Here is a 16,162-nt window from a genome sequence, read left to right on the forward strand (position 1 = left end):
GGGAACAAGCATGAGGTGATAATGCCAAGGGATGGAGTAGAGACAAGTCCGGCCAGAAGGGACCGGAGGTCAGGGGGCGGAATCCCCCGGGGGCCCGCACCACCCAGGCGCTCCCGGGCCAAAGCCTCGCCCTGAGCGGAAGCCGCAGCTTTGGGCCCCGCCCGGCGCTCCGTCTCTGACGTCGACCGCCGCCTGGGGGCGCTCAAGGAGCAGCCTGCGCGAGTGACGTCATCTGAGGCAGTCTGGACGAACCTGCTCCGCCCCCGGGCGTCCTTGACGTCATCCAGCAATCCGGAAGCGCCCGCACGTGTGCCCCTGACCCGGCTCCCGGTTCTGGGCCCCCTGGCCCCGCAGTCACTGGCCATGGGTCGCTCCCGTCGGACGGGTGCTCACCGAGCCCACTCCCTGGCCCGCCAGATGAAGGCGAAGCGGCGGCAGCCGGACCTGGACGAAATTCACCGCGAGCTGCGGCCCCAGGTTCCCGCACGGTCTCGTCCAGACCTGGGCTCCGAGCCCGACCCCGACCTGCCAGGGGGCGGCCTGCATCGCTGTCTGGCCTGCGCGTGAGTCCCGGCCGGGCCTGGCCTGGGGAGGAGAAGGGTACGCGGGACGGGACGGGGGCGTGAGGTCCGGGTCCCAGGACGCGCGGGGTCTGCTGACCTCCCATCACTTCAGGCTCAGAGCCCCGCGTCAGGGAGATAGGCATACCTGAGATGCATCACCTCACTCTCCTCCTTACCCACCTCCCATCCCTACAGGAGGTACTTCGTCGATTCCACCACCCTGAAGACCCACTTCCGATCCAAAGACCACAAGAAGAGGTATGAAGGAGTAAGGAGAGGACTGGTGGACGGGTGCTGGGCAGACAGGGCTTGCATCTGGTCAGCTCCCAACTCTCTCTCTTCTTTCAACCAGGCTAAAGCAGCTGAGCGTGGAGCCCTACAGTCAGGAGGAGGCCGAAAGGGCAGCGGGTATGGGCTCTTATGTGCCCCCCCAGCGGCTGGCCGTGCCCACAGAAGTATCCACTGAGGCCCCCGAGATGGACACATCTCCCTGACATGGCCCGAGGATGTAGGGCAGGGGAACTGCCCATGGACAGTGGTGCAAGGGCTAGGCTGGCAAAGACTGTGCCAACCTATTTTGGCCCTGGGTTTGGGGAGTGGATGGCCTCTTCTGGGTGCCCTCACTCCCAATAAAGGAACTGGATGAAGATGACTTGTCTCTGACTCTCTAACCTCCAGGCCACTCCTCCAAACTCCCGCCCTGTAGGGGTTTCTCTGTTACTCTTGTTTACAGGGCCGAGGGTGTCCATTCCCCACTTGGTCCGGCTTTGGAACCTACAGCCTTGCTTTCCCTCAGGGGTCCTGGCATCTGAGCTGGAGCCCCAAGATGGAGCCCAGGTCAGTGAAGGGGAGAGGGAAGATCAGGGACTGACCCTCGGAAAAGAAGTGGGCTCCCGAGATTGCAGCCCCCACTGAGTCACCTCCCCCAGGACCCGGGCGTGAGGCTGCCTACTTTATCATCAGGCCTGTGGCGGCCGCCGCTGCCCCACCATCTTCCAGACAGCATAGCAGGAGCCACCCAGTCCAAGGACAGCCAGCAGTGTAGCCACTACCCCGGCCAGTGGACTCCGGGGCTCTGCTTTGAGCTCCCCAGCTATCTGCATCTGGAGGTACACAGAGGGTCCATCTGAGGGGTCAGTTGAGACTTCTGGGAAGGTGGGGGGTGGGAAGGAGCTGAGAGGGTACGGCTGGGTGAAGGAGATATGGATGCCATTGCTGCCCCAGGGAGATTCCACCCCAATCCCTCTCGCTTCACTGCCCATCTGGGCCCTGGCCGCTCAGGCGGCAGGAAACGTGACAGCCTGGATGCTGGGGGTGTTAGCCCAGCTATGGTAGGGGAAAGAGGGGGTCCGTGGCTGAAGCCGTAGGTTAGAGGTACTTACCTGTAGCACCCGGAAGTAGCCAGGGGTCAGGCGTCGAAATCTCATGGTGGGTGCCACTAGTCTTCCTTGGCGGCCTGTGGGGTGGAAGCAGGAATGAGGATTAGTGGTGTTCATAATACCAAGGAGTGGAAATCAGGGCATAGAGGTGTCTGACCTCTCATATCCATGGGAGCCATACCTCAGAGGATGCTCACCAGCGTCTGCCCTCCCAGGTCTGGCAGGGGGCGGGGCAGCTGAACCTTTAAATCTGGTCCCTTCCCCCGCCTGCCCATCCTGCCAGCTTCAGGAGCAGCTGTCAAGAGAGATCAGCATCAGGCCTGAGCAGCACCTCCCCCACTCACCAGGGAAGCCAGGCTGGGTAGGGCAGGAAAGGCCTTGCCTGGCAGCGCTCAGGAGTCTTAGACCTGGACCAGGTACTGGGAGGGTCTCCCCAGCCCGGGTCCTGGCTCTATCCCTACTCCTCAGATGGTCGGATATCACCAGTCAGCCCTCAGCAAAGGAGGGGCAGGGTGCCTTATTAGCCCTCCCCGGTCCCCCTGAACATTGGTGAGCCTTTTCACTTGGTTTCTGTTACATCAACGCCCATTACCTTGGGAGGGGGAGGGCACATATCACTTCTTTCTGCAAGATGAAGTTCCCGCAGGGACTTTCCTATTCTTGGCTTGGGGACAATAATAAAAGGAGATTAGCATATACTGATTAAGAGAGCTGTCCGTGGCATGCTAAAAAACAGCTGACTGTGCCAGGCAGTATTATAAGCACTTAACATGTATGAATTCATTTGGTATTGGTTATCTTATAATATGAACAACAACAACAACATGTTTTCAGAATAGTATACAGAGTACCTGCATATGCAGAAAATGGAAACTTTACAGTGGTCCCCACTTGGGCCTAGAATAGAGGTATAATGACCTACTGCTAACCTTTGAATATTTTACAACAAAGATGCAGAAGGAACTTTTATAAACTCAGAAAACTACCTTTAACATAGAAGCTACCATTTACTCTGCCCTTAACTGCCTAGCCCTGCCAGGTGCTAGGGGCAGAAAATAAAGGCAAGGTTATGTGGGGCGCCTGGCTGCCTCAGTCGGAAGAGCATGCGACTCTTGATCTTGGGGTTGTGAGCTCAAGTCCCACGTCGGGTGTAGAGATGACCTCTTAAATAAATATTTTTTAAAAATAAAGGCAATGTTGTGGACGTCAGGCCCCCAATCCTTTTAGGGGTGCATGTGAGTGGTGAGTTCCTGTCTGTTTCTGCCCTACAGGACTGTGTGTTCAGGCTGGCTCAGGGTAGGTGTTTGATGAAATCAGGGTGGTGGAGACAGGTGTGTGTTTACTGGGCTTCCCCAGAGTGCCGCAGGGAGGCTGTTGAAGGAAGAGGGCAAAACGGAGGAGTGATGAAAGGACACGTGCAGCTCAGGGTATGAGGATGCATGAATGGGGCCAAGGACAAAGCCAGAGAGGGGAGGGCTGTGTTGCACAGTGGAGCCTGCTGGTTCACCAGCGAGGGAGCCAAGCCTGCAGGTACCTGCGGGGACCCTGAAAGATGCAGATAACAATCTGCATTCTTGTTTGATGCCGCATGTAATGGTAGGAGGGAGCCAGGGGAGCGGGCCAAGTTCCAGAGAACTCAATTTCTATGTGAAATTATTAAATGATGGCAACTAACACACACCCATTATATGGGCCATCTGTAGGCCAAGTGCAGAATTTGGATTTGGGGGCAAGATCATGTCAGGCTTTGAAGGCTGGGTGCTGGGGCACTGGTAGGGATTCCAAAGTGATACAGTCAGAGGGGCAGGCCCTGGGAAGCCTTCCCAGGCCCCTCTCCATAGAACTAAAGCAATAATCATAGCTCAGAGCCATCCCATTTGACAGATTTCAACATACTTCAAGGAAATCTTCACAGCACTAAGGTCTAAGTGTCTCTGTTTTAGACAGGAAGGAACAGTTCAGAGAGGTGTTGAAATTGGGCGCAGTCACACAGCAAATGGAAGTGATTCTGTCTGATTCCAAAGTCCTGGGAGTCTCCTGGCCTGGGATGGTGGTGGTGGTGGTGGTGATAGCTACAAATCGTATGTCACAGATTGTTGTTCTAAGAGAAAAGCTCTTAACTGGGATTCAGAATACAGAGGGCCGATAAACTTGGATGGGAAAAAAAGTGATATATTTTCACTAAACTGTAACCAAAATTTACCACTTCCTTCTATATGGATTGAAGTATTAGCAGTATCTGTGGCTTTGTCACCAATTGAAATCACAGATTTAAAAAAAAAATTTTTTTTTAATATTTATTTATTTTTTTTAATGTTTATTTTTGAGAGAGGGAGGGGCAGAGAGAGAGGGAGACACAGAATCCAAAGCAGGCTCCAGGCCCTGAGCTGTCAGCACAGAGCCCGACGTGGGGCTTGAACTCATGAACCGTGAGGTCATGACCTGAGCCAAAGTCAGCCGCTCAACTGACTGAGCCACCCAGGCGCCTCTAAATCACAGATTTTTTCATTCAAATTGTAGTTATTGCAAGTGTCTCAACATTATATATGCTCATAACTGTTTCAGAATCGTGATAGTTATTAGCCCACCATTAAATCACACTCCTTCAGACACTCCTGCGACATAGCTGCCATTGATTGGGCACCTCTGAGCCCAGTAGAAGGTCAGTGACCAAATGGTAAATCCACTTGTTCTCACACCAGTAACCCAGGCTTCTCCATTATTCTTCTGATTCCTTATATTTAGTGGTTAACTGATAAATACATGTGAAAAGGTGAGTCAAAGACCACCCCACAGTTTAGCTGATATCATTAGAAAAGGAAAATTTAGGGGCACCTGGGTGGCTCAATCAGTTGAGTGTCCAACTTCGACTCAGGACATGAATTCATGGTTTGTGAGTTAGAGCCCCACAGCAGGCTTGCTGCTGTCAGCAGAGAGCTTGTTTTGGATCCTTTGTCCCCCCCCCCCCCCCCCCCTCCCTCCCTCTCTCTCTCAAAAATAAAAATAAGCATGAAAGAAAAGGAAATTTTAACTTTAACTTCCAGTCTTGTTATTTTCATGCTAATAAACCCATTACTATATCATAAATGTTGGGGGGGGGGGCGGTTAAGATTTTATTTTTTCAAGTAATTTCTACACCCAACAAGGGGCTCAAACTCACAACCTGGAGATCAAGAGTTGCATGTTTTACCGACTGAGCCAGCCGGGCGCCCCAATCATAAATTTGTGTCTTTAAGTATATTTTGGTTATAATTCTCTTCCTTGTAATCTCCAGCATTTTTTAATGCTTCCAAAAGCACTATTCTGAGAAAGGGTCCATAGCCAAAAAGCGTCTGTGTGCAGAAACGGGGCGGGGGGGGGTGCTAAAAATCCCTGTTCGAGAAGTTTTAGAGCTATTAACGCAGGTACTCTGCACCGCAACCCATTTAACAGAGAAACTGACATATGGTAGGTAGGGGCACATAGCTAACTAGCCGCACAGCTGGCATTTGCAGCCAGAGCTCTGGCTCTCGAACTTCTGTACTTTGCTGCTGAGCTCACTGCTCACCTTTATGCAGTTTTGTGTTTGTTTTGTTTTGTTTTGTTCCTGCGGAACCGAAAGGACAATCCAGCTTGGGGCGGGATCCCAGGCGCGCTCTAAAGTCGCCTGAGTCACCAGTGACACCGCCTCCGGGTCCGGCGGCCCCGCTGCCTAAGGACGCCTGAAGGGCGGGGCAGGAGGCGGACAGGCCGGGGGGGCCAATGGCTGTCGCCGCGCCTCACCTGGCCGTCCACGTGGGCCCAGGTAAGCTGGTGGCTCCGCCCAGAGCCCCGCCCCGGCCCCCGCCTCTCCCCAGGCCAGACTCCGGGAGCGGAAATTCCTGCGCGGGCGGGACCGGGCGGGAGCGGATCCCAGCGGGCCGGTCTCGGCCATGGAGCCAGTGGCGACCTGGACCCCCGCGAAGGTGGCAGCTTGGCTGAGAGGTGGGTGGGGCCTGGGCAGAGTTGGGCCTGAGGGGTCCGGGGACGGGGAGAGGAAAGGGGAAAAGGACATTCCAGGTCTGTCGGTTAGTCAACAATTTATAGAGTGTCTGCCTTTTACCCACCCGGGACTGTGCTAGGCAGGATAGGCGAGATGACCCCGGGGGTTCCGAGAACTCAGAAGGGGGTCACTCATCGCCCCAGCATCGCAAGGGGCTGCCAAGGTGGCCGTGGGGAGGCGGTGGTTGTGTAATGAAAACAGGGGGGTGGCCCACGCCCACTCAATCTCCTTCATCTCCCCTCCGCCCCAGGGCTCAGTGGGCTGTTATTAAACCCATTTTCCAGGAGCGGAAACTGACGCACTGAGCCAGGAAGTGACTTTCTCGGGCTTTGGAATATGGCCGGTCCTCCTGTCCTTTCCCTTCTCACCTTGAGGCTCCCAGTGAGAGAAGCAGAAGCGCCAGTCACACCGAAGGGGTTGGCACAACCCCAGCCTGGGGGCCTCAGGGGAGGAGATGCTGGCCAGAGGCAGTGAGCCCCGGTGGGTGGGAAACGGGCCAGGAGTGCAGCTGGGAGAGGGGAGGGGAGTCCCCCTCCTGATGGGAGCAGAGTGCGCTGCTGGCAGGCTGCTGGCAGGCTCCGGGCCACCAGCCCCTGAAAAGCGGGATTCGGGGCTGGAGTCAGACTCCCAGGCTGGGTTCCAGGCCGCGCCCCTCCACTCACCAGCTCTGTGACCAGAGGTCTCAGTTTCTCTATCCACATGATGAGAAAGTCAACAATGATCTCATGAAGTAGACAAAACGAGACATTCATGGCAGGTGCCTCGTATGTGTGGCTCAATGTAGGAGCCTTTTGGGAGGAAGGCAGCACAACAGGGTCACTGTACATGGCAGAAGAGCTGCTCATGGAATAACAGGTCCATGAACTCTTAGTCCAGTGTTCTTAATGTCAAACAAGGGGATGAAGGAGAGCTGTCAGTGACACTCACATTCCCCAATGATGGAGCCTGGCTTGGAATGGAAGGAATTCCTTCAAAGAGTGAGCAAGCTACTTAATCTCTATTTTTATCAATTTTCCCACCTATAAAATGGGGATAACAATAATCTTTAACTCCTATGTTCAGTGAGAACCGATTGTGTTAATATGTGTAAAGCCCTTAACATTTCGCTCAGCACATAATAAGCCTTCAATAGACATTTTCCCTATTTTAGGCCCGCGTTGTGCCAGACATGGGCTGGAGTTAGAGATGAACAGTTAGTTATGGCCCAGAGCCTGAGGGGGTGACCAAGTGGGAGAGGTCGATGCTCAAGTGCAGGTGATGCTCAAGTGCAGGTGTTAGCGGAGGCACGGGGCAGAGGGAGCAGGAGAGCCCTCCGACTTACCCTGGGAAGTCATGGAAGGCTTCCTGGAGGCAGTTGAATTAAAAAGGGGAGTGAGGGAGCTAGAACAGTCTGGGCAGAAGAAATAAGACATGCCAGGACCCTGAGGCAGAAAAGCATCTCAGGAGTTACACTACAGGGACTTAGTGCCCGGATCATACAGGACCTTGCAGACCAGGCTAAAGAGTCTGGTGATAATACTGTGGTGGCTGTTACTGTCTACCATGAACCTGGGAATAGGCCAAGTGTTTGACATATCTCAGTCATGTCACTTAATACCCACAGGATTAGAAGGTAGGTGCTTTTATTATTGCCATTTCACAGGTGAGGAAACTGAGGCATAGAGCAGTTAAGTTCCTTGCTCACGTACTAGCCCTCAGGTCTCCCTGACTCCAAGGTCTTGTGCTCTTATCACCATCCCCACGGTTCTCAGACTTGAGTAAAGCACCTAGAGATTTGGTTAAAACGCAAAATGCTGGGCCTACTCGGAGTTCTGGTTCAGGGGGTGAGGCTGAGAATTTGTGGGGGTTTTTTAAGTTCATTTATTTGTTTTTGAGAGAAACAGGGACACTGCGGGTGGAGGAGGGGCAGAGAGAGAGGGGAAAGGGGATCCCAAGCAGGCTCCGTGCTGCCAGCGCCGAGCCCCATGCGGGGCTTGAATTCACAAAACGCAAGATCCTGGCCTGAGCCAAAACCGAAAGTCGGACACTTAACCCACTGAGCCACCCAGGCGCCCCGAGAATTTGTGTATTTCTAACAAGTTCTCCAGTGAGGCTGTCACTGCAGGTGCTCTGGAGACCCTTTGAGAGCCATTATCCTCTACTCTTCTACTCAACTCAGTAGCTGAGGGCAACTCAGAGTTTCCCTCTGTGAAATGGGTCCCCAGATTGATGCTAGGAACAGATAGGAGGGAAAGGGGCTTTGTGGGGGTGAAAAAGTGGCCCGAAAGGCCCTGGCACTCCCGGCTCCCTCCATGCTGGCCCCTGTTCTCCCTCCAGGCCTCGATGACTCCCTGCAGGACTATTGCTTTGAGGACTGGGAGCTGCCTGGCAAGTACCTGCTCCAGCTCTGTCCCCAAAGCCTTGAGGCTCTGACCGTATGGCCTCTGGGCCACCAGGAGCTCATCCTGGAGGGGGTGGAACAGCTCCGGGCCTTGGTGAGTGAATGGTGGCCACACTGGCTGCAGCTTCCATCCACCTGGGGGGTTGCTGATGGGGGGCTGGCCACTGTCAGGAGATAACCTGCCTTTACTCTGGCGCAGAGCTCTGGGCGACAGACAGAGAATCTGCAGAGCCTGACGGAGGGATTGCTGGAGGTGACCCAGGCCTTCCAGAGCTTAGTCGGAGGCCACCTGGAAGGCCGTGCTGAGCCCCCTGCTGATGTCCTTAGCGCGGCTGTGGAACTGGTGCATGAGGCCCGTGCCCTCCTCTTCTGGCTCAACAGGTACCTCGGGCTCCTCCCAGGACCCTGGTTGGGCTGACTGGTGAAGGGACCCTTCTCATCCCTGGCGTCCTCCGGGGCGTGGGAGAGAAGAACAGAGCTTGGCTCTTGTTCAGATACTGTGGAGCAGGGCAAAGAGGTTATTTGGTCAGTGCAGGGGCACCGGGATGCCTGGGTTCCCACTCATTCATAGCACTGCATAGAGAGCTTCTCCACTCTTCAGTGCTGCTGCTTGTCCCACAGGTCCCAGTTCAAATGTCACCTCCTCTGGGAAGCCTTCCCTGTTGGGTGTTCTTAGAGCTCCAGACACCTCACAGCCGCTGAAGTTATATCATTATTGCTGTAATCATGTTCCTAGAACAGGGCTTGGGACATATCAGGCACTTGACAAATAAGTCTGGTGCTAAGCTCTTTAGATTTATCCATCATCTTCTTTGCCCCCATCAAAACCGTCAGAGTAAGCGTTATCTATCCCCAAATGAGTCGTTGGCTCTGAGCGGTTCCATGACTTGACCGGTCAGCACAGCCTCCTAACCACTGCTCCATACTTCCCCCGTCAGGTACCTCTTCTCTCACTTAAACGACTTCTCGGCCTGCCAGAAGATTGGGGAGTTGTGCGCGGAGCTGGGCCAGGCCTTGCAGGAGGTAGAAGAACCAGGGGCCAGGCTTGGCCCAGTTTGTAGGGACCAAGTCAGGCTAGAGCTTTTTATAACCTGTGAATCAGCACAGGATGGGCTGTGGGGGTTGGGAAGAGGCAGAGGCAGGAAGAAGAGAGGCCTGGCCGCTGGGTAGGGGGCAGTGGGGGCCTGGGGTCTCCTAGCTGGCAGGGGCAGCTCAGAAAGTTTGACTCTCAGGAGAGGGTGGGGTGGGGGAGGGCATGTGTGGTGACTTCTGGGGCCTGGCATCAGGGGACGAGACCTTGGAGCCAAAGCTCTGAGGCCCCGTAGTTCTGGGAGGAGACCAGCATGCAGGACGCAGGGAGGGACTTTGGGGAAGCCCACCCTGTCCTCTGAGAAGGCAGTGCCCCTGACTCAGAGAAAACTGTCCTCTCTGCTTCCAGAACAGTCCGGCAGCTGAGAAGGAGAGCAAAGTCCTGAGCATTGTGAGTGTGGGGTTGAGTGGGGAGTAGGGGTGGCGGTGGGATGGGGGCTCAGGCTAGACATCCTGCTCCCCCTCCCCCAGTGCAGCCACGTGGTAGAGATCTGCCATGCCATCCTGAGCTGCAGCCCCCAGGAGCTTCTAGAGCAGACGGCTGTGCTGGAGCGTGTGCAGCTGGACGATCCTTTGGTGAGCGCTGACCCCTTGGTGGCCTTGTCCGGCCCTCGGATTTGGCTATAGCATCCCACAGAACCCTGTACTGTTACGGCTGGAAGGCCTTTTCTGTACAGCTGTTAAAAAAGGCCCAGAGAACTTTCCCGGGGACACACTGTCATTCAGCACTCTCTCCAGTCTTGAGGGGCTTTAGCTGGTATGGTCTCAGGTGACACATTCCAGCCCTGGACACAGACCTGGCAGGTTAGGGGACTGGGGAAAGGACATGGGCTTTTCTGCCTTAATCTTTGACTAGTTAGGAAAACAGGAGCCTCCAGCCCTGCCCTGTCCCTGCCCCGTCCCTGCCCCGTCCCTGCCCCGTCCCTGCCCCATCCCTGCTTGTCCCTTCAGGAGGGCTGCTGGGAATCTCCTACTTCGTTAGTCAGGGGACCAGCTTCCCTCTGGCCCTTACTGGACGAGGAGGCAGGGGCCCAGAGAGGAGTGGCAGGCCCTAGGTCTCACAGCGAGGTGGGCAGTGCCAACCTGGGGCCAGCTCTCTCCCCCATTCCCCCGACCCAAGAATCCCAGTTCCCTCATACTCTCAGTGACTGCAGCCTCTGCTTTGGCAGGGTCTGGAAATCCACACCACCAGTAACTGCCTGCACTTCGTGTCCCGCGTGGGCACTCAGGTGAGAATCCCACGCTCTTCTCAGCTGCCGTCTTACCCTCCGGCTGAGCCGGCTTCAGGCCCATGGAAAGCACACCCTATGAGCCCCACCCCCCATACCAGGTCCCTGCGGACTCCCGGCTGCAGATCCTGCCTGGAGACGAGATTGTCCAGGTCAACGAGCAGGTGGTGGTGAGTGAGGAAGAGAGGGACACGGCGGGAGGTGAAGGGGCTACTGAGTAGAGCCCAGGGCTGGTGGGTGGGGAGGGTCCCTTGGGGAGACCAGGGCTGTGGGAGCTGCCTCCCGTGAAATGAGCCAGCTCCCACAGGTCAGAGTGGCCTTGGCAGAGGCAAGGTATAGGGGCTGATGGAGGCCTCCTGGAGGAGGAGTGGCAGGAGGCCAAGGGCGAGGGCTGTTGGCTTACTCCAGAGCTTCCTGGCCAGCTCCATCATCCCAGAGTCCCTGTCCTTCCCCCTGCCCTGTCCCCCAGGTGGGCTGGCCCCATAAGAACGTGGTGAGGGAGCTGCTTCGAGAGCCAGCCGGGGTCAGCTTAGTGCTGAAGAAGGTTCCAGTACCAAAGACCCCCCCACAGGTAAGTGTCCCTCAGCCCTGCCCACAGACTGCTTTCAGACCCCCATCGTCATCAGCTCTGTCACCATTTCTGGTTGTTCCCCAGACCCCTCCTCGGGCCCTGGGCTCCCCACAGCTGACGATCTCCTCGCTGGCTCTCACCCCACAGTCTCCCAGGTAATGGCTCTGCTGCGGGTGCAAGGGGAGGAGGGGGAGCCACGGGCTCACTCCTTTCATCTCCCCTTGTTCTCCCCAGGGCCCCACCCGAAGACGTCTTTGCCTTCGACCTGACTTCAAACCCAAGTCCTGGACCCAGCGCTGCCTGGACAGGTAGTTTCAAACTCCCACCAGGTGGTAGATGCCCCAGGCAAGGCATGTGGGATGCCTGGCTCTGATCCCCAGACTCTAACACCCTCACCCTACTGCCCAGCCTGGGGCTAGGCTCACGGGCCCTCCTCTCTCTCCTTCCTCCCTGACAGAGTCTACCTCCCTTGACCCTGAATCCCTACCCATTTTCCCTGCACCCCCAGCCACACTCCCAGCAGGGGTAGCAATGACTCAGGAACCCCAGGAGCACCCTGACAAGGTAAGGTGAGGGCTCAGCGAGGAGGGGTGTGTGGCTCTGGCCCCAGATCCTTCTCTAACCCCTTATGGTCTTTTCAGAGTCCTGTCCCTCGTCAGAAGAAGTCAAAAGGTAAAAGATGTACCTGACTGGGTGGAGGTCCCCTGATATGAACTCTTAGAAGTGTTTACAGTGCTTGGCAAGACCACCCCTCACATTTCACACACAGCTTCTCTTGAACAGCTGTTTCTGGGGTCAGACAGACCTGTGCTCCCAGCCTGGCCCTCTCACCTGCTCTGTGACTTTGGGCCAATGGCTTATCCTCTGATTTTTCATCTCCTCGTCTCTAAAATGGGAAGGGTCGGGGGCGCCTGGGTGGCTCAGTCGGTTGAGTGGCCGACTTCGGCTCAGGTCACGATCTCGTGGTTTGTGAGTTCGAGCCCCGCATCGGGCTCACTGCTGTCGGCACACAGCCCGCCTCAGATCCTCTGTCCCTTCTCTCTCTGCCCCTCCCCCACTTGCACTCTCTCAAAAATAAATAAATACATAAATAAATAAAACGGGAAGAGCCAGCCCTACCTCAGGGAGACACCTGTAACATTTCAGGCGTAGAGTCTGGGTTCAGCCATATCACCGGGGAACGCTGGTGGGGGAGTGGGGAGCAGGTTTGGGGGTCCAGGATGCCTTGCCGGTCCCTGATCCCCCAGGCCGGTGCTGTGCTGCAGGTGTGGCAACGCGGCTGAGTCGCCGGCGGGTGTCATGCCGGGAGCTGGGCCAGCCAGACTGTGACGGCTGGCTCCTGCTGCGCAAGGTGGCTGGTGGCTTCATGGGTCCGCGCTGGCGCCGCTGCTGGTTCGTGCTCAAGAGACACACGCTCTACTGGTACCGCCAGCCCCAGGTGAGCACCACCCCCCACCCCAACACAGGTCAGCATGTGAGTCAGAGCCGTGGTTCTTGTCCTTATTCCACCATCCACTCCATCTGTGGTCACAGGCAGGCCGCAGACCCCCCCCCTGCCCCCCGAGCCCTATCTGTAAAACGAGGATGCTTTTTGGAGAGAAATGAGTGAATGTGTGTGGAAAAGCAGTCTGGGAAAGGTATCGCGGGCAGTGCAGAAAGAATCACGTTTATTCTGCCCACCTCTCCTTCCTCTTCTGTTACTCTGTCTGTCCTAGTGATGGGCCATTTGTTCAACTGTTTATTCATTCAACAAACATTCAGGTGCCTACCGTGTACCCAGCTCTTAGCCGGGTACTAGGGACACAGGGAAGACTTGGGCAGTTCCTGCTCCTCTAGGCTGGCGGGGGGAGGATGTACACACACTCAAGGACAGTTCAGGGGACACAGGCCGTGATGAAGGAAAAGCCCAGGGATAGGGAGCAGCCCAGCAGAGGTAGACAGTCCAGCCTGAAGAGTGGAGAAGGCCCCCTGAGAAATCAACGCCTGGGGGTTAGTTGGATGGAAAGGAGAAAAAACCAGGAACGGAGAGCAGCGTTTGCAAAGCTCAGGGGTATGAAGCAGCTTTGTGTGTGTCTAACGACAGAACAAATGTATAAGCAGTCTTTTCTCTCTGGCTGTTTGCCTGGATATCTTTGGTTCCCCTTTGCTGTCTCAAAGGTGCCCCTTGGTCATAACCCTGCCCCCACCCCAGATTCCTGCCCTGAGCTCTAGGCAAGGGGAGATTTGTGGTTGGAGAGCCCAGAACACACCCTCTCCCCTCCCCCGCTCCAAGAACCTGACTGGGCCTCGAGGGTGTTGGGCCTTCAAGCTGACCCTCACGCTATGATTCCCCCCCAGGATGAGAAGGCTGAGGGCCTCATCAATGTTTCCAACTACAGTCTGGAAAGTGGACAGGATCAGAAGAAAAAGTAGTTAAGTCCTGGACTGTGATAAGCTGGGGGGGTCGGGCAAGAAAGGGAGAGCGGGGAAGCGGGGGCAGCAGGTAGCTGGGATTCCCAGTCCAGTTCTGGATGGGCACAGCCAGGCTGACCCAGGCCCTGTGCTCCCTGGCAGTGTGTTCCAGCTCACCCATGACGTGTACAAACCCTTCATTTTTGCTGCTGATACCCTGGAGGATCTGAGCATGTGAGTGCCACCCCCCTGACCTCCCAGCTTCCACATGAGTGCTTGGGTGCTTGGAAACCTGGATTCAAATCCCAGCTCTCAGATAGTAGCTAGTCAAGGCATTCACTTCTCTGAGCCTCAGTTCCATCATCTATAAAATGGGTTAATAAAAGTTCCTGCGTGGCCGGACTGGGTGACTGCGTGGCTCAGTTGGTTAAGTGTCTGCCTTTTGATCTCAGCTCAGGTCTTGATCTCAGGATCGCGAGTTCAAGCCCCGTGTTGGGCTCCACACTGGGCATGGAGCCTGCGTGAAATGAAATGAAATGAAATGAAATGAAATGAAATGAAATGAAATGAAATGAAATGAAATGAGATGAAATAAAATGAAATAAAATAAAAGGGTTCCTACCTCTCAGAAGTGCTCTGGAGATTAAATCAGAAGACGATATAGGTGAAAAGCCCAGACATATAGTAAATGGCAACTCCCTGAGACCCGTTTGCCCCTCCACAGGTGGGTCCGCCATCTCATCACCTGCATTTCCAAGTACCAGTCTCCAGGCCGGGCCTCCCTGCCCCGAGAGGAAGGTGGGTGTCTCACCAGGTCTCAGCTGAGCCTCTGTCTTTCCTGGAATGGGGGCTGGGAACTCTAATGCTCTAGCCCACTCCCTGGCCTCCCGAAACCCTGTGATGCTGAGTGGGCTCCCCAACTGCTCCTGTCCTCCCCCCCAGACTGCTACAGTGAGACAGAAGCAGAAGATCCTGACGATGAGGCTGGGTCCCGCTCGGGCTCGGTGAGTAGGAGACTGGTAGGGGGCAAATGGCAGACCATGGGGGTCGGAATGCCACCCTTCTCTCCTTCTACCCTGCCCACAGCCCAGCCAAGCCCGAGCTTGGAGTCCACTCCATGGAGACACATTACCTGCAGCCACCCCCATGCAGGGTGGCCCACGGACTTCCTTTGGCCCACCAACAGGTGCTGTGCTGGGGCTGGGAGCTGGGATGGATGGTGGGGGTGGGGGTGGGGGGTGGGGGCTGGGATGGGCACATCCTCATCTGCTCCCCCCCCCCACAGACAACAGTGAAGGGGCACTGGAAGGAATGGTGTGGGGGCTGAGGCAGGGTGGCGTGTCCCTCCTGGGCCAGCCACAGCCTCTCACTCATGAACAATGGCGGAGCTCTTTTATGCGGCGCAACCGAGACCCCCAGCTCAATGAACGAGTGCACCGTGTGCGCGCGCTACAGAGCACACTCAAGGTCAGCTGGAGGGCACTGGGCGTGGTGAAGGACTGGGCTCTGGGCTTTCGGCTCTGGTTCCTGGCCTTGAGCTCTGGGCTCAGCTGTGGGCTGGGCCAAGTTCTAGGTTCCCAGAGCCAGACTCTCAATTTAAGGATCGATCAGTGCTAGACCGGGCCAGGTGCTGGGTTCTAAGCACCGGACTCCAGAGTTAGCTCTGGGCTTGGGCTCTGCCCTTCTCCCTGGGTGATCATGACCCCTTAGCCCCCACCCTCTTCACAGGCAAAGCTGCAGGAGCTGCAGGCCTTGGAGGAAGTGCTAGGCGACCCTGAGCTGACTGGAGAGAAGTTCCGGCGGTGGAAGGAGCGGAACCAGGAGCTCTACTCAGAGAGCCTGGGAGCCTGGGGCTTGGTGCAGGCTGAAAGCCACTCCCAAGTCCTGATCTCTGACTCCAGAGAACAGTCTTCCCACCCCCTGCCCTCTGAACCGGAGGAACAGTCCCATCTCTGCCCCCTGACCCCAGAGAGCAACCGCGGACCTCCTGACCTCTGACCCTGGCTAGTACCCTGGCTCCTGACCCGTGGCCTTGAGGACCACCTCAGCCTGCAGCCTCTGACATGCCCAGGACAGAGCATCCCCGGGTTCTATTCAAAGTTGAAGGTAGCGCTAGTCCATGTATCACCCCAAGGTGCCCCCCTTTGCCTCAGCGTCCACCATTTCTGTTCCTCTGTCCCTCAGAGTGGGCTAAGGTGAAGTGAGCTCTGTGCCATCCTCTCTTGCCAATTAAGGAGAAGCGGGGCTCAGGAATTCTCTCTCCCCCTCCGACCTACAGGGGCGTAAGACTGTGCACTTCTCCCTCCCCCAAGCCAGCCTGTGTAGGTGTTCATTTCACACAAGAGACACTTTCAACAGAATAAAATCAGTTTATCTAAAATGAATCCACATGTGCCTTTGACTTCCATATTAGAACCAGGAATCTGTCCCCAGAGGGGACAGGGCTGGAAAGATGTCAGAAGGGCACGAATGCTCTTGGTAACTAGTCTGCCATGCGTTCACACTGGCCTGGGCCCTATTCCCGGAGCTCCATGCCTGC

The 16,162-nt window shown here is 56.0% G+C and overlaps 3 protein-coding genes across 4 annotated transcripts; 2 read left to right on the plus strand and 1 right to left on the minus strand.

The window, feature by feature from the left end:
* The first annotated feature begins 254 nt into the window (after window positions 1-254).
* ZNF593 (zinc finger protein 593) lies at window positions 255-1,212 on the plus strand. The gene is made up of 3 exons (XM_042952067.1): window positions 255-563; window positions 759-821; window positions 916-1,212. The coding sequence occupies exons 1-3, from the start codon at window positions 364-366 to the stop codon at window positions 1,055-1,057; spliced, it is 405 nt and encodes a 134-aa protein (XP_042808001.1). The 5' UTR covers window positions 255-363; the 3' UTR covers window positions 1,058-1,212.
* Window positions 1,213-1,522: 310 nt separating this feature from the next.
* Window positions 1,523-1,990, minus strand: LOC122227901 (putative transmembrane protein ZNF593OS). The gene is made up of 2 exons (XM_042952672.1): window positions 1,946-1,990; window positions 1,523-1,666 (listed from the first exon to the last, which is right to left on the minus strand). Exons 1-2 carry the CDS (start codon window positions 1,988-1,990, stop codon window positions 1,523-1,525), a joined length of 189 nt encoding a protein of 62 aa, XP_042808606.1.
* A 3,854-nt stretch (window positions 1,991-5,844) lies between these two features.
* On the plus strand, window positions 5,845-16,148 carry CNKSR1 (connector enhancer of kinase suppressor of Ras 1). Of its 2 annotated transcripts, XM_042952668.1 has the most exons (21): window positions 5,845-5,905; window positions 8,280-8,437; window positions 8,543-8,724; window positions 9,282-9,366; window positions 9,782-9,823; window positions 9,904-10,008; window positions 10,602-10,661; window positions 10,763-10,831; window positions 11,131-11,232; window positions 11,317-11,387; window positions 11,467-11,540; window positions 11,690-11,796; window positions 11,874-11,904; window positions 12,498-12,670; window positions 13,570-13,643; window positions 13,786-13,857; window positions 14,348-14,421; window positions 14,566-14,627; window positions 14,710-14,809; window positions 14,909-15,090; window positions 15,352-16,148. In XM_042952668.1, the coding sequence occupies exons 1-21, from the start codon at window positions 5,854-5,856 to the stop codon at window positions 15,619-15,621; spliced, it is 2,145 nt and encodes a 714-aa protein (XP_042808602.1). In that variant the 5' UTR covers window positions 5,845-5,853; the 3' UTR covers window positions 15,622-16,148. The 2 variants fall into 2 exon arrangements, with proteins under 2 accessions (XP_042808602.1, XP_042808603.1); XM_042952669.1 differs by lacking the exons at window positions 9,282-9,366; window positions 9,782-9,823 and having other exon boundaries at window positions 9,909-10,008.
* The last annotated feature ends 14 nt before the right edge of the window (window positions 16,149-16,162 follow it).

This window comes from Panthera leo, chromosome C1 (genome assembly GCF_018350215.1).
Source record: "Panthera leo isolate Ple1 chromosome C1, P.leo_Ple1_pat1.1, whole genome shotgun sequence".
Lineage (NCBI taxonomy): Eukaryota > Metazoa > Chordata > Mammalia > Carnivora > Felidae > Panthera > Panthera leo.

Coding starts and splice junctions, on each gene's coding strand:
- CNKSR1 (XM_042952668.1), top strand. CDS start 5,854: ATGGAGCCAGTGGCGACCTGGACCCCCGCGAAGGTGGCAGCTTGGCTG. Junction 8,725..9,281: donor CTCCTCTTCTGGCTCAACAG/GTACCTCGGGCT, acceptor TTCCCCCGTCAG/GTACCTCTTCTCTCACTTAA. Junction 11,388..11,466: donor CTCACCCCACAGTCTCCCAG/GTAATGGCTCTG, acceptor TGTTCTCCCCAG/GGCCCCACCCGAAGACGTCT.
- ZNF593 (XM_042952067.1), top strand. CDS start 364: ATGGGTCGCTCCCGTCGGACGGGTGCTCACCGAGCCCACTCCCTGGCC. Junction 564..758: donor CATCGCTGTCTGGCCTGCGC/GTGAGTCCCGGC, acceptor CCATCCCTACAG/GAGGTACTTCGTCGATTCCA. Junction 822..915: donor TCCAAAGACCACAAGAAGAG/GTATGAAGGAGT, acceptor TCTTTCAACCAG/GCTAAAGCAGCTGAGCGTGG.
- LOC122227901 (XM_042952672.1), bottom strand. CDS start 1,990: ATGAGATTTCGACGCCTGACCCCTGGCTACTTCCGGGTGCTACAG. Junction 1,667..1,945: donor GCTACTTCCGGGTGCTACAG/GTAAGTACCTCT, acceptor GTGTACCTCCAG/ATGCAGATAGCTGGGGAGCT.